The following is a 20667-nucleotide window of genomic DNA, read 5'->3' on the forward strand; positions in this document are numbered from 1 at the left end:
ACACTATATGTGACGAAAGAGAACTGGGCCGAGCCAAGCTGAAGCCAGGGTTTGACAGAGATGGAAGTCCCATTATTGAATCTTTCCAGTCTGGCGTCTTCAACTTGTGGCAGAACGCATTTTCGCAGGCCCCAGTGCATTCGTTGTTGTCAATTGCCGTGATACCTAGCGATAATTATGTTTAAACTTTACATAGAAGAAGAGAGGACAAGGCAGTGCTCAATAGATTCTCTGATCACGGCGGAAGACTTCGGAGGACTGGTCTCGGCGAAAAGGAAAAAATCAAATCAGTCATGGTGTGGGTTTCGTCGATAATAGTACTGGTCACTCATCGACTGCACAAATTCAAAAATGAATCCACTGTGAAATCACGGAGTTTCGACCTCAAGCGTTAACAAGCTGAAAGCGGAGAGGGTACATATATTTCATTAGTTATGGCAATGGGTTTCAAGTTTCATTGATTTTTAAACTACGGGTTTTGGTCAACGTACATACAACAGCTGCAGACAAGTTGTACAAGACAGGAGATTACTATACATAACTATTATAGATTGATTACAGATTACGAAGAATTAAAGACTCGCCACAAATGAGCGAGGCATTTGTGTATCAGGTTGAGTCTGTTAGTATTATCGGGTAAGTTTTCATTATAAGGATTATGATTAAAATCCACTCGTTTAACGAAGTTAGTGTCTGCTGATAAGGGTAAGATTCGTCCGTGAATAGTTCGCGAAAAAGTTGTAAGAAAAAGTTACGGTAGGCCTCAGATTTGGACATTAAGAGGGTTCCTCAGGCCTCAAGCATGAGCTGAACTACACCGGACATGTCGTTTATTGTTGTCGTTTATCGGCCGGGGCGATAAGTACGTCTGTGGATGCGGAGGTAGCTGTGGTGTAGGAGGAAGCGCACGAAGCACCAGAAGGGGGAGAAGAGCCGCAGGATGAACGGGAGCAGAGTTTCCTCAACCTAAACACGACCTCCGTCATATGAATCCTCTCCGCTGGCGAAGAAATCCAACAATCATTCATTAGGTCCCAAATTCCACCATCACCCCGGTGTAAACTGTTCTCCTCCACACCCGGTGGGGGAATACCGGCCTGGATATCGTGAATGACCGTTGAATCACGTCGGCGAAAGTGATATGGTACGTTTCCTGTCAAAAGCTACATATCAAATAAAGCAAACGTTTAGTCAAATATGTATACTAGCAAACGACGCCCACCTCGTACGCGGTGCACCCGAAACTCCAAACATCACCAGGAAGCTGTGGACGACAGGTTTCCGATACGTCCATGAGGAATTCCGGACTTTGCCAACGGATAGGGCCGGCTTCGAACTTAGACGGCGTTATTCCTGTAGGGCAGACCAAGTCTTCAATGACTTGGGATAAGCCGAAGTCTGAGAGGGTAGCGTGCCCGGAGTCTGTGATGAGGATATTGTTCTGACATGCCCAGAGAAGAGGAGCCGAGCAAAGAAATGAAGGAAGGAAGCGAGGAATGGCGGCGAACGTCGATATAGTCAGATAACACGAATGCGGAAGGTTACATGTGACAACTCACGCCTTTCAAATCCCCATGAACAATGGGCGCAGGCTTGCATGTGTGAAGATACTCCAAGCCTTCTGCAACGTCAAGAATCTTAAAGTATGGAACATATCAGCATCTTCATTTCAACAAAGTTTTAATGCCTCGAGCCTCCGACTCACCAGTCTTAACCTATCCGCTCCCGGATTCTTCAACCTCAGATATTCCGACGCCGACCCATTCTTAAACCACGGTAGGATAAGAGATGGGCGGTTCGCCATATGATACGACGTTCCAAGGAACGTAGCGATATTCGGGTGGTCTAAACGATGCCAGACGTAAACTTCCCTGTTAAGGCGTTTCCTGGCTTTAACTTCGTCGTACCCTTTAGATGAGAGAACGCGTAGGAGCTTGATGGCGACCTGAACAAGGGAATAGAGGAGGAGCGTGGTGAAGAGGGGAGTAATTATTAGCCTGAGGTGATAGTATCACGAAAGAAAAACACTGACAGGAATTTTGTCCGCTTCTTCATTAAAAGATGAATTTTGGTCAGACTTCGTCATCTCCAACTCCCCTTGGTAAATATCCGAATATCCCCCATGACTGACCGGGCCAGACGATACAGTCTTCAAATTCCGCGTCAAGTCAACAACACCGACGATGGGCGAACTTAGCGAGTTGGGTGTTTCGGGTGTCGAGGTAGAGGTTGGAGTAGAGATAGAGGTGGGGATCGAAGTGACTGGTGAAATGGGAGTTGAAGGGGAGATTAAAATAGAAGTGCTAGTAGAAGCGCTACTGGGTGTCTCGGGACCCGCCTGAGAGTTGTACACAGCAAGCGGCGATTCCAAAGTCCACGCATCCTGCCCAGCGCTACGTTCCCCGTGAGCAAGGTGAGGGAATGAAGCCCTGCTGGTCTGAGGCTTGAAGGGAATAGACAAGTGGGGAAGATCTTGATGAGAGCGCTTCTTTGCCATGGTGGTGATACGGGGCGAATACGATAACGTGAATAGAGGAGAGAGGTCATCGCTGCTCGAAGAAGACGACAATGATGATGAAGCGGAATTTGAGGAAAGTGGACCAAAGGCCACCGATAAAGTCGGGGAAGATGTCTGGTCGTGCATTGCGGATGGAGGCAAGAATCGATAACGAGATAGGGAGCGAAGGTGTTGGGGTATAGAGCAATACAAACAGCTAAGCGGTGGAATTCTAGCTTAGTGATTGTTGCTGATATTGCCCGTATACAGTAGTAGTATTTTGTGCTCTAGCTCGCCGGCTATGATCCCGAGGCACCTAATACTAGACGCAAATTACAGCCAACACTCTATGAAGCTATGATGACAGGCGCGAACAGCGGTCTAGAAGAGGGAGTTATGGGGTCCGGAAAGCTCAACTTGAAAGAGAGCGAGGGCAGACGTTAATAGCGTTGAGCTACAAGAGGAGGCTGAAAGCCGGGCACAACGGTGCTCTCAGATTCCGAGGATCGCTAGTCGGGTATATATGACCTTTGCGGCTTTGCTTCTATGTAGAAAATGTAACGTACCTCATGAACATGTCATCTATAGACTATAGAGGTACACTGCGTACTAGTTATCAGGGTCAGTATCACAATGTGCGCAGCCTCAGAGCCTCAGTGGGCCTTGGCTTTCAAGGTTTGAATCCGGCTTCTTGAGTTTTGACGGGCGATATAGATAATAGATATTCATCAGGTGTTGATGATATCTACAGCAATCTATATTATTGGGGAAATATCCCCTTCAAAGGTAAACGCCGGAATCCGATACCATGAGCTTGACCGAGACTATGTGCTTGCTCAGCCTTAGTTTTGCCGCTCGTTCAAGATAAATATGTATCGGAACGCAAAGAGGTGTGAAGAGCGACTTGAAGCGGACAGAATTTCCTAACTTTGCAGTTTACAGCTTTTGAATCAAAATCAAATGTAGTTCCACGAAACGGTCTCGGTTCTGCGCTATGAACACAGGATATATGAGCATACAAGCAAAAGCAGATACAAGTTTAATTACACACATCTAGATTGTCTTTTTTAAAGATATATTGTGTTTTACATTGAGAGGATGATAGAGTTTGGCGTAGTTTTGGCGTGCCATTAGTTTCCAGTCGTGTAAAAAAATGACATCTGGTTCACAGCTGATTCTGGCTCGGAATGTACATGTACATGAGGATGCGGTAAGTACAAAGGAAAGTCGATGGAGAAGAAAGGAAATTAGGGTTAGAATGTGCGATAAGATAAGATGTGCTGGATGCGTAATCCTTCCCAGCCATTATGACATGCCGAAATTCTACGGGTACCACGATCCACTAGTACTCGACGTCGTAATTTGAGCCATGCTGAACTCGCCTTATAGTGTTCTTCGAATTTGATTCTAAAATGCTGAGCGCTGATGATCGACCAGAAACGACCCGACTTGCGACCGTCAAGTGAGGCTTAATCTTTCTGTGAGCATTTCATCTAAATAATAATTCCAGGTCCCGACTTTTTGAGAATCTTGAACGGTTCATACAAGCTACGTAGAACAAACGAACAAATTCATTGCATCAGGTTACAAGTACAGAGCTGCTGAGCACCACAATTCGGCTCCCAAACCGGAAAAAATAAATTCGCAGCTACCCTATGTGCCCTCAATCCCCGATGGATAATGATAACTGGAGAATGAAACTCCTCTCCAAATCTCCAACTTTTGACAGACGCTGGGCCGACCTATATGGTACTGAAGAAAGCTTATAATTGAGTGTGACACATAAGAGAAGGCCACCCATGCTGCCTCGACTGATCTTTCTCTAGACTGTCAAACACCTTAGGATTAACAAACAAGGCTTCCTACAGACAATGAGCGCGGGAGGTGAAGAAATTTCGGGAAGTGTTGGTGATGAACTTTACTACAACGTTATCAATCTCATTTGTTTTGCTGTTCTGTATGGTGCGTGCGCGTTCTGCCTGATACAATATCATTGAAGAGTTCAGGCATACTACGTTGTCAAAACCAGGAGTGTTCCTTTCAGCGACATTGATTGCACTGAGGTTGCTCCTGTACGTCTGCGACCTCGATGCTATCCTAACTTGCCGATCCTGACTTGCTACAAATTTAGCTTTCCCAGCGATCCAAAACCACACTCGACCCGTAGACTCCTTCTTTTGTTCACGCTTGCTATCTTTATAGTCAACACCATAGACTTCCTTGATACCTTCGAACCCCTCTTTATCTTGACCAAGAGAACACTCGTTGTTCCGTTGAGTGGAGGGCTCCCTGAGCAGTTGAGTGTAGCTCAAAATTCTATTACCCCCTGGGTCAAGTTATCTTCTTGGCCACCTACACTCAATGTGAGTATGTCCTGCATTCCATATCATGTGAACGCCGAGTAATATGAAGGCATCGTGACCCTCATAGCTCTGTATAGGTGATCTGCTCGTAGTCTGGAGAGCCATCGCCATATGGAACGGAAATCAACCTGTGAAATGGGGCCTTATATTTCTCATGATTGTCAATGGAGGGAAAAGTTGATGCTTCAATGACAATGTATGCGTGGAGATACATACCAAGTCTTTTCCAGTTATCAACTTTGCCCAAGCTGTTTTATCTGAAATATCTTCCGTGGATCCCGTCCGAACTAGACAAACAAACGCTGCTTCTCTCGATATCTCATTAGCAACTAACGCGATAGCCACAGGATTGATTGCACTGAAATTCTGGTAAGTGTTAGCCTGCTAGTTCACAGCGCAGCTCGCGGTCCTGGCAAAGGAAATTGATTTTTTTCAGGAATTACCGAAGATCAGTCCGCTCAGTCTTGGGCCGTGATAAATTTACAGAGGTCCAGAACTTGCTGTCATTACTGGTTGAGTCAGGAGCGATATTCTTGATGCTACAGGTCCGTGGTGTCTCGAGGCCGAGAGAGACTTTGAAAAAATGAAATTATTGGAGACTGACGAGATGGCCTCTATGTAGCTCACAATGGCCGTGCTATTGAATCTCGACATTGATAGCATTGAAAGTCAATCGAATGCCTTTCAGACTGCATACACCATCATGGAGGAGGTTTTTGAGGAGACGTGTGTGAGTACTATCTTTTTCCGCCTCCCCTGATGTTCAGCCGATTGTTGGAATATCGACCGTCCTAGTGCTTGTATCCTGTTGCTGTTGTCCTCATGATCAACCTGCAAAGCTCCGTAGTCGACGCCACCATCCATTCGGAAGGGTCTCCAGCGCAACAATCTGTCGAGAATTCTTCGTCAAGATCCTAGGTTTTCTCAATTGGTTGCGCAGTAGTATGCAGATGAAAGGCAGACGAGGAGCCTCTCTATTAGGATGTTGATTGATCTCGAATCGGACGTGTTACGAGTTTGAATGAGTTTTCTACCTGTGCAGACAAAAGAACTCTTCCTCCGTAGCTTGCATTCTGGAATTATTTAGAACGCGTAAAAAGATATTCCAGGATATTCCTGGTCAATTCAGCCAACCTCAAATTAGAGGAGACTGATAAGATAAGACCCCACGTGCGCCTGATCAAATTTTTTTCGCAATCGTTGAGCAGCGAGCGCTCACCGACTTTAATTCCTTCCTTCCTGCATACGCAATTTCCATGGCTTCAAATACTCAAAACGGCTCAGCCGATCCCTCAACGGAGATATCAAATCTCCCTGACGTCGTAGGGATTAACTTTGGCAACTCTTTTGCATCGATCGCGGTCTTTACAAAGGTCAGTAGAGAGCTTTGATTTTTTTCAACAAATATCTCTTTGAAGTAGACTAATCAGATTGACCCTTATTTGCGATAGGACGGACAAGCGGAATGTATCGCAAACGAAGATGGAGAACGACAAATAGCCTGCGCCCTATCCTTCTTTGGTGAGGAAATGGTTAGAGTCGATTTGCTGAACTGAGAAGGAAAAAAAACGCCGATGAATTTATCTATGATTTTATCTGCAGTATATCGGAAGCCCAGCAAAAGCTCAATTAGTGAAAAACTCCAAGAACACTATCGTGGGCTTCCGCAATCTTTTGGGCAAGAAGTATGTGATGTCTTCACTTTCGCGATGGCTCAGAAAGAGAATAATGTTTTTCTAACGATTTTGCTCCGATATGTAGATTCTCTGAAATTCCCCAATCACAATCGACAGCCTCTGCACCTATAATTCAACATCCAGAAATACCGGATGAGCCCGCGTATAAGGTCGAGATCCTCCAACCTGCACCTGCACCATTACCGAAAAGCACTACCGGCACCCCAGCAGCCTCGTCCGCCCCTACTCCTCGCTCGGAACCTATTCCAGCTGAGCGTGTCCTCACCGTTTCCGAAGTAACTACGATATTCCTCAAATCACTTCTCCAATCTGCGGAAGACTTCCTTGGGAAAAGGGTTCAGGGTGCCGTTATCACCGTGCCGTCAGTTTTCACTGATGCCCAGAAACACGCTCTAGAAAAAGCCGCGAAGGATGCGGGTATCATTGTGTATCAGCTGTTAGAGGAGCCCGCAGCTGTTGCTGCAGTCACGACTGCTGAGGCATGGGGTTCAATGCTTCCTGCGGATCGTACACAGCTAATTGTAGATGTCGGTTCTTCTTCCCTGTCATTATCTCTCTTGGCCTTGCGTGAAGGCCTAGCCCACATCATCGCCTCAACCTCCTCCACCTCTACAGGCGGCGATGCCATCGACTCCAAACTCATCACTTTCTTTGCTAACGAATTCACCAAAAAGACTAAAACTCCCTTGACTGTCTGCTCAGAAACCCCTAGTACAGGTGATGCTCGTGCAGAAGCCAAACTCCGTCTCGCAATTGAACACACAAAACGCACCATCAGTGCCTCCCCCAACGCTGCTACGTGCTCTGTCGAGTCACTCAAAGACGGTGTGGATTTTACCGGAAATATTAATCGTATGCGATTTGACATGCTTGTTCGCCCGATCTATGATTCCGTTGCACGAGCTATCGTCGATCTACTCGCGGAAGCGAAAGTCGACCCACACCAGGTTGACGAGATCGTGTACGTAGGCGGGACAACGTGTTTGCCGGGGCTCGACGAGCATATTGGTCTTGCAGGTGGATTTAGTGAAGGAGTCAACACTCCGTTCAGTATGGGCACTGTTATCGGTGGGGGGATCGGTGATCCTACGACTGTTCTTGCCCGCGGATGTGCGGTGCAAGCCGCTTTGATCGCGTCCTTGTCTAGCGAAGGAGAAGATGAAGAACTCCGGAAAGCATTTGAACATGGTTCGGATCTGGTAGACGTGAAAACTACATCGAAGACACTGGGTTTGGTGTTCCCGGACGACTCCGGAAACGAAACCGGTGGAACTTGGATTCCTCTTGTTCTAGCTGAGACCACACTTCCTGCTAGACGAACAGCGACATTCGATATTGGTCTTTCTGAAGAGTCGAAGAGATTTGCGTTCGAGCTGTGGGAGGTATCCGAGGGTATTCGGGTAGAAAAAATTTCGCCTGCCAAGGTGTCTCCGTCTGATGCCGAGGATGAGGACGAAGAGGAGGATGAAGAAGAAATCAAGCACAAGACGATCACTAAAGAGACTTTGTTGGGTGCTGCCGAAGCAGAGGCTGTGTTAGGGATCAAAGTAAAGGGACCATCGAAGGATGCTGGGAAGTGGACGACTACCGTCGAAGCAACACTTATTGTTGCTGCATCTGGTTCTGTGGATGTATCCGTGAAGGAGATTGGCAAAGACGGTGTGGTGGCCACGGTGAAGGTATCTGCGTAGTAATGAGACGAGCCGATTATATGGCTTCTCAACGCTGGGTTACATACACCTTTGTGGGCGCGTTAGAGGTGCATGTATGTGGTGGACTCTACTCAAAATTCCTCGAATAGATGCAATAGATCTTTCAGAAGGTCGTATCAGGTTTTGAGAAACGGCAGCATATATGTATGAGAGTCGAGACCTTATGAGACCTGCATCGTAAAAACACCTCTGAGTCTGACGCAAGAACTTACATTATTACATACACTCCTGCACATCAAGATTTCACGCTTGATGATGTAAATATTGGATGGCTTTCCGACGCCCGTAAGGATTGTTGGACAGTATGTACATTTTTCCTAACATCCTGATTCCTGTAAGTGAACTCGTCAGATCAACCAATTCTGAGCTCTAGCCAGGCTCTAGCAGGAAAGAAACTCGAGGGGTAGACCTGGGGAGACTCAAGAGAGTGGGGGAGAGTGCAGGGAGGCATCCGGAGTCCGGACCCCTTACTTGGCTAAGCGACTCCAAGCGAGCAGCGTATCAACTGTCGTCAGAAGTCGTCAGACCGGCTCAAGAAATTATTTCAATTTTACTCAGATTATCGGGCGAAGCCGACGGGAATTCATCAGTATAAGAACTTAGTAGCAGGGAATTTCCTCCTTGGTTTTCCCCATACTGATAGTCTGATACGGTACTGCTGGCCAGTCCCTCTTCATTTTTGCTAGTCAAAAACACGCTTTGGCCCGCCCTTTGCCCTTTCAATGTAGGTATTCCTCTCACCATTGTGAACGTCTATGCTAAATGCCATTGGTTGCAGTGTTTACGCCCATCCGACCGTTCATCGATTCACACTAATTTGAAAGTTGCAGTCAAGTTCCTCAGCTTAAACGACGACTTGTTTTGATCACTATAGTAACAGTTGCTCTCACCATTTCTTGCACCACCAGATACCGACTATGCGTTTCAACGTTTCAATCTACCTTGTTCTTGGTCTTGGTAGTACCTCTGTTGTCTATGCACTCCCATTGACAGATGTACCGGTATGTGATTATCCAATTGTTGCTATGCCTTCCCCTCTTCCGCCCTGGCTTGCACCCACCATTCCCCACTTGTCTGGGGTCCCGTAAAGTATTCTGGTCGAGTAACAGACAAATAACCTTTCCTCTCCCCCACCGCGCTTTATCCAGGTCTCAAAAATGGATACTATTACTTCCGGAAATGGAACGGTCGTACCTCGTGCAAACCCCAACCTTCCTTCTCTCGACAAGACGTAGGCCACTCACATCACCTCTCTCCTCAGAGCTAACCACAGTTCGAATAGACTTCAGCCCGTTATAATAAGCTACACTTTTCCGTCCAACACCCGACCCGTCGTTCAAGCAGTAACACAAATGGCCCAAAAGCTTGCCGGAGAGTTTATACAAACCCGTGCCGGGCACAAATACACCGTGCAAGCAGTTCCCACCAATGAGTTTCATGGATCCATGGAAGACCTGGAAAAGGAAGTCCGTTTTACAATCAAGGAAACGCCTACTGCCTTCAAGCGTCTGGACCCCTCGTCCAGTTGGAACTGCCCATGTGATGCAGTAGTGCATCCGAACACCTACAGTCATGGGAGGATTGAAGGGGATTGGGAATCGGTTGAGGTGAAAGAGGGAAAGGGAGGAGTGAGACGTGTCAATTATGCGTCGAAGGGGTTCAATCCTAGATAGAGCTCAACATTCCGTGCCTTTCTTCCCCCTCCCCCGGACCTTAGTTTCGGATTTATTTTGGTTTTTGTCTATCACTTACATTACTGTCAATCTCAGAAGAAATAGCCCTTTCGATGCGTTCGCGGAGGGCGTCTATTGACATTGCCGATTTCTTTACCCGGCAATCCTTGTGCCTTTGCTTTCCGTTTTTCACACCACCACCATGAATAACCTGTCCTCAAAATGGATCAAAGTTTCTGAGCCCTTCCCTCATATACTGCTTGTAGAGCTGGCTCGGTATGCGAAGTTATTCTTCTCCAACTCACACAATCTAATTAGAATTGCCCTGCGTTCGTAGAAGTCCAGTCAATGCAATCTCTACCGAGTATTGAAATCCTTCAGGAAGCACAATTGGAAATGTTGATCTTTGGCTTTGTAGGTTCTGGAAAGCCTATGGAGCATTGTTTGACGCCATCTCTGAAGAAACCCCAGATGTAAGAGCTGTCGTCCTCTCTTCGGCATTCCCAGACATATTCTCAGCTGGGTTGGATTGTGCGCCTGTTACATCCTTTAATCTTTCAGATTACTGAACGCTCTTTACAGTGCTCGAAGCAGGAGAAATCGCCAAAGCAACAGCAGACGCCGATCCAGAATCCACCGATGCTGCACGAATAGCGTTGGATTTCAAGAAACAAATCAAGCCGTTCCAGGAAGCTATTACTGCGCCAGAACGATGTCTATTTCCTGTTATTGCAGCGGTGCATGGCATGGTTGTTGGTCTGGGCGTAGACATCATCTCTGCGTGTGATATACGGTATGCTGCATCAAATACCAGGTTTACTATCAAGGTAAGTACCATGCAGATCCTGCTTTCAATTCATTGATAACCCGTGTCACCAAGGAAATTGATATCGGCTTAGCAGCAGATATGGGGACCCTTGCCTACCTACCGAAGATCACTGGAAACATGAGCTTCATTCGTGAAATGGCCTACACCACGCAATGGTTTCCTGCATCCAAAGCAGAACAAATAGGACTTGTGTCGAAGGTTGTTGAGGGAGGGAAGAAAGAAGTTGACGCTGCCGCTTTAGAATTGGCTCAACTCATTGTGAGGAAGAGCCCGATAGCAGTTACCGGGACAAAGAGACTCCTCAGTCACGCAAGGGATCATTCGTATGTCATATCAATACCCATAAATCAATTGCTATTGAACTGGCTGAATACACGCCTTCTTTCAACAGCGTCGCGGAAAACCTTGAATACACATCGTTATGGAACTCTGCTATGCTTCAGACGAAGGTATAATGATGCATCTTTTTGACTACATATCTTACGATCCCCTAGGATATGATGGAGACTCTAGTATCGACCAAGGCCAAACGGCCAGGTAGATTTTTACCGCTCAACTTCAAGTTTGGCAAGTCAAAGCTCTGATTCGGGCTATACGATCTTTTTGCTACTTAAATCGCATTATATCATAATATGTTATGTTATTTATTAGGATTTGTTCAAATGGCAAAACTGTGGCCTTGTCGTGCGTCGATATTGTTGCGATGGTTTTGTTGATTCATTTTACAGTACGAATGGCTCAAGGATATCAGGAGTATATCAATGACGGTACTGGTAATCAGTCAGACAAACGAAGGTCCACTTGTTTCTACAACACTACAAGACCAACGTAATTTATGTAAGTACAATGGCCTTACCTTACCGCAAGGACCATTCGGCCTGTGTGAGTATCCGTAGATGATGTTCGCTGAAGTGGAAATGTCTACGATGCGTCAGAGGTTGCCGTTGGGCGACGATGTCACCGGCTTCGCCACATTGACCCTCTCAACATATGCATACCTTTGCGTAATGCACCCAGAGATTATACGCAAGCAACACTGTGACGCCTGTGTTGTACATATATGCTGCCGAAACAGGTTGGAACGATCCAGATGAGCTTTAGGGGATTATTATTAGATGACCGCTCACCGTTGCTTTGGTGCATGCATATCACATATTGGTATTGCTGGGACACCCCGGGATACTATCGCAGTGTTCTATTACCCGCCCTTCCCGTCTGAGGTATAAAAAAGAAGGTGAAAACACTCTTGTGTACTAATGGACCCATCGCTATCTTCAGAATGGATCAAAATCTCTGAGCCTTTCCCTCATGTACTACATGCTGAGCTTGCTCGGTAGGTATATTTCTTCTTTGAGTATTTTCGACTCAACTCTGTACATAGGAATCCTGTCAATGCAGTTGGATTTGAGTATGTATGAAATTGTCTCAGGATGCACTTCTGATATGAGCGTTCACCTGCCGTTGTCCAGGTTCTGGCGAGCCTACGGAGCTTTATTCGATTCCATCTCAGAGAGCCGTCCTGATATCAGGGCGGTTGTGATATCCTCAGCATTCCAAGATATATTCTCTGCAGGATTTGACCGTATGTTCTTTTACTTTTGGGGCGCTCAAAGACTTCTCATTTCCTGACCCTTTTTCCCGCCTATATATGTAGTGTACAATGCCGGACAAATCGTGAAAGGAAGGACTGAAGCAAATCCCGCTAGTGACGCTGCCCGGATCTCGATGACTTTCCAAAAGCAAATAGAGATGATCCAAGAAGCTATAATGGCACCAGAGAGATGCACTTTTCCTGTCATCGCGGCAATTCACGGAATAAATATAGGATTGGGGGTGGATATCGTCTCTGCATGTGATATCAGGTATGCCGCGTCGGACTCGCGGTTCACACTCAAGGTCTGTCTCTTCGAATGAAAAGGGTGCAATCTTATTTCAATCATCTTGTATAGCAAGTGGACATCGGCATGGCGGCAGATATGGGAACTCTCGCCTACCTCCCGAGAGTTATGGGGAACTTGAGCTTCGTTCGTGAAATGGCGTACACTGCCGAATGGTTTTCAGCTTCCAGGGCGGAGCAAATGGGTCTCGTTTCCAAGGTTGTCGAGGGAGGAAGGGAGGAAGTGGTTGCATCTGCGTTGGAACTAGCCAAGGTTATTGCAACGAAAAGCCCGATAGCCGTTACTGGGACGAAGAGGCTTCTCAGCCATGGAAGGGATCACTCGTAAGTGACATCTCGAGTTTGAGGGTCTTATTGTGATAACCAGAAAAATTCTCGATAGAGTTGCGGAAAGCCTTCAGTTTACTACCTGGTGGAACGCTATCATGCTTCAAACCAAGGCGAGTACGATCTTAGTCTGTAAGTACCGGAATACGATGCTGAGGAACTGGATCATTGTCATAGGATTTCTTGAAGAGACCTGGATCGTCATTTTTACCAGCACGTCCTGGTGACTTCAAGTTTGGAAAGCCTAAACTGTGAACAGGTATGTAGTTGAGTTTGGTAAAATTTTAAAAAATCAATAAAAGCATCGCTGGCAGTGGTAATCAAGTTCCGACTTTGCTAAGTTAGTTCCATTTAGAAAGTCGAACTGAATTTGCTTAACTATATGTACCTTGTTTTTCATGTTTGTATCACCCCAGTCCGAGTCCTCAACCCAAGTCCTGGCTTGGCGGCGCTCAATCATATAGGTTTACTCTTGAAACTGTACCGAGGTTTCCTTGTGCCTAAGTCCCTTTAAAATTCTCATACTGTGTCTCGGTATACTGGTTTGTTGGGAGCTGGATGATTGATGAGAATGCGCTTAACTTTTTTTCACGGGCCACCGTGACGATCATTCCTCGTTGCATTCCCCCGGGCTGTTTCGTTTGATTACTGGCACAGTACTAATGAACATTGCATGTCAATCCAAAATCTCGTCTCACTTCCCGTTCCACGCCCAGCAAAGGCTTCTGCAACGATCACTCGACAATTCTGTAATCGATTTCCGTTGCTGACGGGAATGGCCAACAACTGTAGCAGGTGTACCGGGCGCATTGAAACATGCCGCTCACTGGTGCTGTTCCGGGGATGTCATAACTGCGATACCTATCGTCAAAATGTTTGACAAAACGAATACGATAGGAGTGATAGTTTCAATCCCAGGATTCAATCATGAGAAACTGCTACTGAGAGGCCACAGGATGAACATGTAAAATGATATCAGAAACCGGCGCGTAGTTTTGTTACTCCCGTTTTGCTTAGTCGCTACAGGTCCTTGAACATCTGATGTCCATATACTTCGAATCTTCGGACATGGATGAAACTAACACTGGACAGCATACTTTGACGGTAGCACCATCCTCTTACGCTATCCCAAATATACGACTGCTGTGGTTTAAAAAGGGCAGCGTTAGCTTCCAAGTACTCCAAGCCCGGTGCAATCGACTCTATCGGCTGGACCGATAGTACTCACTTTCTTTGCGTATTTTGACCAACCTTGCTCCTAATATCCCTCAGACATGCGTCCCTCAGTTCTCATTGTTCTAGTGCTCGCCGCCATCTCGACCGCTGCACCTTTAGGAGAGGTGAATAAGCGAGACGGTGGTCTAGTTAGGAGGGTCAAATTTCCAAAAATTGGCACTCCAAAAACTCCACCTAAAACTGAGAACCCTCCGCCACCACCACCTCCCCCGCCAGTAAAGGCCCCCCCGACGAAGGAACCACCACCACCACCACCACCTCCTCCTCCACCTCCACCTCCACCGCCGCCGGAAAAGACCCCTTCTCCAACGAAGGAAGCTCCAGTACCGACTACCTCTCCTGCTTCCAAGGAACGGACATCAGAAACATCGAAGTCAGAGCCTGCGTCAAAGAGTCCCGAGCCCAGTTCATCCAAAGAACCGGAATCTTCCTCCGCGAAACCCACCAGTCATTCTGGGACCGAATCAGAAACGTCGAAGTTGGAATCGGAAACTTCCTCCGCGAAGCCTACTAGTCATTCTGGGACAGAGACAGAAAAATCCCACACATCCACTTCCTCTGAGGAGCCGAAAGTCACAACTTCCGTAAAGCCCACAGGCAGTGAGTCCGAGTCGGAGCACACGCCTACTACCAGCACCAAAGCCGGTGAAGAGGTACGCCGAATTCTGGTTTGAGATGAGTAATTATCTATCCTGATTCTTTTTATCGTGATTTTTAGACTGGAACTCCCACCACGAACACTGAATCTACCATTACCCCCGCTCCCGACTCTGGCCCGACTGCAGATCCGGATTCACTACCTGTTACCACTGATAAACACCATGATGTGTTGACGGCTGTGAAGGAGATTCTTACTGAGTTTATCAATGGCCAATGGCAAACAATCGATACGTATGCTTATCCGACCGCCACGGATGGGGCTTCGAACCCTGAGGAGACTGGATTACCTGACAGCTCCAGTCCAGAGGGGTCTCCAGACAACGGTTCGAGCGAGGGTGTTCCTCCGGATGGTTCGAGTCAAGGGGTGCCTCCAGACAGTCCGAATCCAAACGAGAATTTGGACAATCCAAGTTCAGTGAACGGCACCTCGGATGGCACCTCGGACCAACCCAGTACCAACGACGAGAATTCCATCGGAAATGACAAGGATTCCAACAGCACCCTGAATGATGCAACCAGCCCAAGAGACAATGACAGCGGCAGCGCCAACAATTCCACTAGCAGTGACATCTCTAGTCCCAGCAACAACTCTACTACTTCTGACGATGGGTCTGACCCTCACTCTAGTTCAGAAGGTACCGTTGTCGACGATAGTAGTTCTGAAACGGGCTCAAGTGACGATGAATCCAGCAGCGGAAGCAGCAGTCCTGACGGTGCCTCGGACAGTAGTAGTGCTGCGTCGTCGAAAAAACCGTCAACTGCAGTTACTGGCAAGTCAGACACACCTTCTCCTGCTACACAGAACGCGAACCACCGTAGGAGAATGCTGCGACGCTCAAGTGCAGCACTGATGGGCGAAGAGGGAAATGGATCTTGATTTCTGGAGAAGTCGTACAATGTAGGACGTACATAGCTGATACAGACAGAAACGAACTCACGTCGGTTTATTAAAGTCTCAACATCAGTGTCCGATACTTTGCCTTCAGCTAGACCTTGAGCTCGTCGACCAATGTAAGCCTATGTAAGCACAGAAAAATCACAAGTATAATTATTGAAAATACTATGTACATACTTAGAATGTCTAGGGACTCAATTTCCCTCAACCCGTTTATCAATTTCATTGAGAAGTGTCTCTATTGCAGTACGAATGGACTCCTGAATATCTGGTCCATTCTCACTGTTACTAGCATTCTCTCGTGCCTCGTTCAAATACCATTTGCCCACAGCCTCTTTCAAAATCAACTTCAACAGTGAGAGCCAAGAAGGATATTTCCTGCCCTCTGCGCACAGTATGTCAAGAAGCTGCCATGCTGACGCGACGCTAAATTGTGAAACTTCTGGAAACCATATATAAAAATAAGAGCTGCCGTTGTTTGGTATGCGGATTCGGTTCCATTCTGTGTCATCTAAAAGATGGTTCAAAACATATACGGGCGTCGAAAGATCTTATACTGACCGGGAAGGCAAACAAAATCGAGACCTGGACATATGGAACTAAATTCCACGACTAGTTTATGCCCCTCAGCAAAATCTAATGTTTGCGTTTGCGTTGAGACAGAATGCATACGACCCATAATAAGCCGTTGAAGTTGCGGAAGGTTTGGCAGAAGCAGTTTGACTTCTTCACAAAGTTGCTCTGTTGAGAACAGTTCCTTTTGCAAAGACAGATCATAAATATATGTTCACTGAAATCTAGAATGCCGTTACTCACAATCTCCATAAAGGACAGGTGCATAAGGCCTAAAACCTTCAGATTCGTGAGGTAGTTTGAAGCGTGCCTCGCCAACGGCCCAGCGAACCCACTTCCCACTATGGTAACTGTCCGCAGCGTTTCACCAGCCACGTCTTGCAGATGTTTCATAGCCTCGATGATTTCCACCTCTTCAAGATCCATTATGTTGAGGGACGTCATATGAGCAGAAGATAGCCGGGGTTTATCTTGTTTTTGAACTATGAACCGCACGAATCCAGGGTTGCCCGTGAAGCTCGTTAAGTTAGGAAGAGTAATTGGAGCGGGGGACAGAGTGAATATTGAAGATCGGCCATCTAAATGGAGTTCGGAAATAGTGGAAGAATGGCGCGAAAGGAAATTGATGAGGTCTTGGGTAAGAGGTAGGCGCGTACGGAGGAGTGAGAGATGTGGAAGATAGCAGGGTTCGAGAGCCCATTGGAAGCCAGGTCCATCATGAAGAACTTCGAGACATTGTAAATTATGCAGTCGACGTAGAACCGTGGCCAAAATCTGGAAAAATGCGAATAGAATGTGGCGACTTTGTTCTAAATTGTCAGAGAATGGAGCTTGATGAAAATAAATTATCGTAACTCACTCTACCAGGTTTATCTGGAGACCTCTTACTGAAGACGCAGCACCATTATTCCTGGTCAATGCATAGCAACATTTCAAGAACCGAGATGCTTTCGTGAAAGAAAGGTGACGGTACAAAGATCGCACACCAAATTCTTGCGTTGATTTGCAGACATTGGAGAGGGCAGGTATGCTCGATGAGGGACAATAGTCAACAATCTGACTAATAATTTCAGGCGGGAGCTGTATCAAGAAGCTTTGAGAGTTAGGACAGCTATTAAGGACTGTCAACATGATGTGCACGAACGTCCCTCGGATGCGATCACGTGAGATCCATTCGAAACTTCGGCAAGTCACTGGTCAGAGTCTCTGTAGTTATCTCTATAATATAGCTCTCCTAGCACTCAAAAATACAAACTAGACTTGGAATGAAGAAAAGAGAAGAACACAGGCGAAAGTGTACAGATTCATATATAATTTCACAACCATTTCTACAATTGTAACCGATAGATAACATGGCAATCTGTTATTTGAAGTCTGAGGTATTAGAGACAGCCAATCACGACGCCGCTAGGTTGTTTTCTGTGTCAAGTACATTGTCTTGTAGATGCTGAAGAATACTTTCTGCTTCTGGAAACCGAGGAGAAAATTGGCAATCGAAATCAGGCATGAGACTTGACATTTGCAAGGAATCAGCATATGAAAATGTAAGTCAAAGATGACTCTTATATTTACTTCAATACATCCTTCACCGGTCCACGCTTCCCTTTAGAACTTGTGGTAATTGCCTTGGGTTCAATATGTAGTGCCCACAAAATTGTGCACATAGTGATGAACAATGAGTTTTCAGCTACATATTTTCAATGCAGTATTGTGAAAAACAGATAGAGCACAGGACAGGATCTCACCGCCTGCCAAATCCATAGGTGCAATGACCATCACCACTTTCAGATTCAGGGCAAAATATGAATCTATTCCCCTTTCCCGACTTCTGAAGAAATCGCTCAGGAGAAAACTGGTCTGCATCTCGACCATGTCTCTTCCTCGCGATTCATTGACCTGAGATAATATAAAAACTCTAAGCTAGTTGAAATGATCAATGTAACTTACCATACGTTAGGGAATATAATCGTTCCTTTGGGAATGAAATAACCCTTATACCAATCGTCCTTAAAATGAAAAGAAAAGAAACGGAAATCATCAACAAGTGTGTGCATGACTGGATTTTCATGGACCGGAGAAATCGCACCTCCATTGCAGCATGCGGTAAGGCCAACGGCGTGACGGGCTCCCATCTCAAAACCTAAACGAGGAGAGCGAGTCAGCATTTGAATAGTATTACATAAGGGCTGAACTCGCCTCTTTGACAATCGCCCTGATGTACGGGAGCTCCATCATATCATCAACCGTTGGTATCCTTGATCTGCCTACAACCTCATCCAGTTCGTGGTGTGCACGCTCCTGTACACTTGGGTGAAGGGACATGGCGTAAAGGAAGTATGACAAGGTAACGGTAGTCTAGTTTTGCGATTTAGCATGTAAGTCACAGTGAATGAAGCAAAGAAACAAACAGTGTCAAGAGAGGCAGCACTATTATGAATCAACATTCAGTCCTGTCTTCAGCGTAATCATAATATAGACCTACGAAATGGTCCCTGCAATCCAAGCCTTCTCCACTCCACTCCACTCAACTCACCGGTCACCTCATTTTCCGCAAGGCTGACACAAAGGCTAGGTTGCTGCTGATTGGAAATCACCTTTCCAGTGTCAGTAAACAAATTACATTTCTTCCCAACACTCAATCAACTCACTGCAATATTGTAGGAACTTTTGTAGACATTTGAAATTTGCTGAAAGTCGTGTTTGGCTTTACTTTTCCACTTTACCATTGCTGCAGGAAGATAATCTAATATTGGTAGAGACTCTACCAAATGGGCACCTGGATATAGAGCGTTGGTAGATATATGTACGGCGTTGATAAGGGCCTCAAGCGGGTCTGAAGGGGGAAGACCGTGTGTTTCAGATGAATGGTTTTGAAGCGCGTCTGAATCAAGTGACTGCTCTGAACCTTTGGAGGATGCTAGAAGTTGTTTACTATATATGACCGAAATCATAAAAGAAGCCGACCTGGGGCATTCAAAACTGTATCGTTGTGAAGAATTGTGACGAATAAAATGACTGACATACCTAGCTATCTTTGCGAACAATGGCGAAGACGTGTCGCACATCAGTTTGTGAGCAAAAATGACTGCTTCTTCGATTTGAACAGGTTGGTATCGTGCGCTAGCTTGAGCATTCAGAACAGCATGAGCTGCGCGCCGCATTCGCTGCCACCTAGATGTGCAATTTGAGCCAAGGGTCCCCGGTCAGCTGTCTATGTACCATATCAGAACGTACCGTTTGCCATATCCTACGAACGGCATCGCTAACTTGGCCCCAATGTATTCCCCAACAATACTCTTTGGCCGATCCGAGTGAATTGCGGATCGACGCTCCAAAAGCTCTATCGCGGCAGCCTTTGTGTTCAGAACGATGATGTGCTGACCCGCCAGATTAAGATACATTATGGGACCTATGAAGAATGTCGACGCTGTTCTCGTTGTTAAATTTGGGATTATGGAGACACATTCCGTATTGAAATTTCCATTTATCAAAAACGAGCCATATTTGAGATGCCGAGGCAAACCGCAGGATGTTCCCCAAGATGGGCAACCCTCGAGGACCAGGAGGAAGGTGTCGATTATTTTTCAAGCTGTATAACAGCCGAAAGGTCAGGAGAATGAAGGCAGTGGCAAGGTATTTGCCCGCATCCACGCTGTGGAAGGAATTCATGTTCAAAGGTTGGATAGTGGGAAAATCGAAGTGCGTTGCGAGTAGCAGGTCATTTGCACAACACCCTTGTCACTTTTAAGTAAAGTCAGAAATCTGTACTCGTATTGCTTGCACCAAGGATTGCTCCCTTTTAATTTCATCCAATTCAATTACGGGGAATCGATCGAGGAGTAGGGGCTTAAGACGGCCTGATGTGAGCCTTGGTTGGCTCAAGTTATGCAAGTGGCATCAGTGATGCGCTAAGGTTTGTATAACATCTTGAAAACGTTTGAATTTTCGTGCGGGTGGTCATAGTCTGTGTCATTGAATACTGTATCGGAAATGAATGTTATTTTTACTTCTCATTGCAACGTTGTATGGCAGAGAACTTACCAGAAACTTACCCAAGACTTCTTGTCGATTATATCTGAACTTGCTTCAATAAGGTTCCCATTACGTTCCCAAATGGTTAAACTGTATTTGTTCCTCCTGCTACCGAGTTTGTCCTCCGTATTCCATTGGCGTACACCCTGTATTCTCAGTCCTAGTCTTTCTCTCTGTCTGTCTGCATCATCAGTCCACTGTCACCTGCTTCCTCGACAAATTTGCGAACATGGAAAAATTCGTCTTCCTTCAACTCCACCTCGGCCGATGTCATAT

At 46.2% G+C, this 20667-nt stretch overlaps 8 protein-coding genes across 8 annotated transcripts; 6 read left to right on the forward strand and 2 right to left on the reverse strand.

Annotated features, from left to right (window-relative positions):
* Positions 1 to 830: 830 nt before the first annotated feature.
* C8R40DRAFT_1036096 (kinase-like domain-containing protein) lies at positions 831 to 1804 on the reverse strand (the record flags this gene model as incomplete). The annotated part of the gene is made up of 4 exons (XM_046223556.1): positions 831 to 1163; positions 1223 to 1441; positions 1560 to 1637; positions 1706 to 1804. The coding sequence occupies 4 exons, from the start codon at positions 1802 to 1804 to the stop codon at positions 831 to 833; spliced, it is 729 nt and encodes a 242-aa protein (XP_046090272.1).
* Positions 1805 to 4368: 2564 nt separating this feature from the next.
* Positions 4369 to 5778, forward strand: C8R40DRAFT_1166431 (uncharacterized protein; the record flags this gene model as incomplete). The annotated part of the gene is made up of 8 exons (XM_046230846.1): positions 4369 to 4459; positions 4527 to 4569; positions 4629 to 4860; positions 4928 to 5036; positions 5091 to 5229; positions 5297 to 5405; positions 5483 to 5590; positions 5656 to 5778. The coding sequence occupies 8 exons, from the start codon at positions 4369 to 4371 to the stop codon at positions 5776 to 5778; spliced, it is 954 nt and encodes a 317-aa protein (XP_046090273.1).
* A 338-nt stretch (positions 5779 to 6116) lies between these two features.
* On the forward strand, positions 6117 to 8629 carry C8R40DRAFT_1208728 (Hsp70 protein-domain-containing protein; the record flags this gene model as incomplete). Its single annotated transcript, XM_046233178.1, has 4 exons — positions 6117 to 6221; positions 6312 to 6392; positions 6463 to 6545; positions 6622 to 8629. 4 exons carry the CDS (start codon positions 6117 to 6119, stop codon positions 8246 to 8248), a joined length of 1896 nt encoding a protein of 631 aa, XP_046090274.1. The 3' UTR covers positions 8249 to 8629.
* Positions 8630 to 9426: 797 nt separating this feature from the next.
* On the forward strand, positions 9427 to 9942 carry C8R40DRAFT_1166433 (uncharacterized protein; the record flags this gene model as incomplete). Its single annotated transcript, XM_046230847.1, has 2 exons — positions 9427 to 9500; positions 9552 to 9942. 2 exons carry the CDS (start codon positions 9427 to 9429, stop codon positions 9940 to 9942), a joined length of 465 nt encoding a protein of 154 aa, XP_046090275.1.
* Positions 9943 to 10144: 202 nt separating this feature from the next.
* On the forward strand, positions 10145 to 11355 carry C8R40DRAFT_1035858 (Delta2-dienoyl-CoA-isomerase; the record flags this gene model as incomplete). Its single annotated transcript, XM_046223535.1, has 7 exons — positions 10145 to 10218; positions 10280 to 10306; positions 10361 to 10473; positions 10525 to 10769; positions 10823 to 11094; positions 11163 to 11220; positions 11266 to 11355. The coding sequence occupies 7 exons, from the start codon at positions 10145 to 10147 to the stop codon at positions 11353 to 11355; spliced, it is 879 nt and encodes a 292-aa protein (XP_046090276.1).
* Positions 11356 to 12027: 672 nt separating this feature from the next.
* Positions 12028 to 13250, forward strand: C8R40DRAFT_1166435 (Delta2-dienoyl-CoA-isomerase; the record flags this gene model as incomplete). Its single annotated transcript, XM_046230848.1, has 7 exons — positions 12028 to 12104; positions 12153 to 12179; positions 12241 to 12353; positions 12426 to 12667; positions 12721 to 12992; positions 13051 to 13123; positions 13173 to 13250. The coding sequence occupies 7 exons, from the start codon at positions 12028 to 12030 to the stop codon at positions 13248 to 13250; spliced, it is 882 nt and encodes a 293-aa protein (XP_046090277.1).
* A 1019-nt stretch (positions 13251 to 14269) lies between these two features.
* C8R40DRAFT_1166436 (uncharacterized protein) lies at positions 14270 to 15768 on the forward strand (the record flags this gene model as incomplete). The annotated part of the gene is made up of 2 exons (XM_046230849.1): positions 14270 to 14884; positions 14950 to 15768. The coding sequence occupies 2 exons, from the start codon at positions 14270 to 14272 to the stop codon at positions 15766 to 15768; spliced, it is 1434 nt and encodes a 477-aa protein (XP_046090278.1).
* A 212-nt stretch (positions 15769 to 15980) lies between these two features.
* On the reverse strand, positions 15981 to 19760 carry C8R40DRAFT_1166437 (cytochrome P450; the record flags this gene model as incomplete). Its single annotated transcript, XM_046230850.1, has 12 exons — positions 15981 to 16297; positions 16348 to 16543; positions 16603 to 17161; positions 17219 to 17470; positions 18307 to 18365; positions 18446 to 18499; positions 18565 to 18714; positions 18768 to 18786; positions 18838 to 18953; positions 19008 to 19323; positions 19384 to 19530; positions 19594 to 19760. 12 exons carry the CDS (start codon positions 19758 to 19760, stop codon positions 15981 to 15983), a joined length of 2352 nt encoding a protein of 783 aa, XP_046090279.1.
* Between the last annotated feature and the right edge of the window lie 907 nt (positions 19761 to 20667).

The sequence above is a fragment of the Lentinula edodes genome, assembly GCF_021015755.1.
Source record: "Lentinula edodes strain Le(Bin) 0899 ss11 chromosome Unknown C8R40scaffold_4, whole genome shotgun sequence".
Taxonomy (NCBI): Eukaryota; Fungi; Basidiomycota; class Agaricomycetes; order Agaricales; family Omphalotaceae; genus Lentinula; species Lentinula edodes.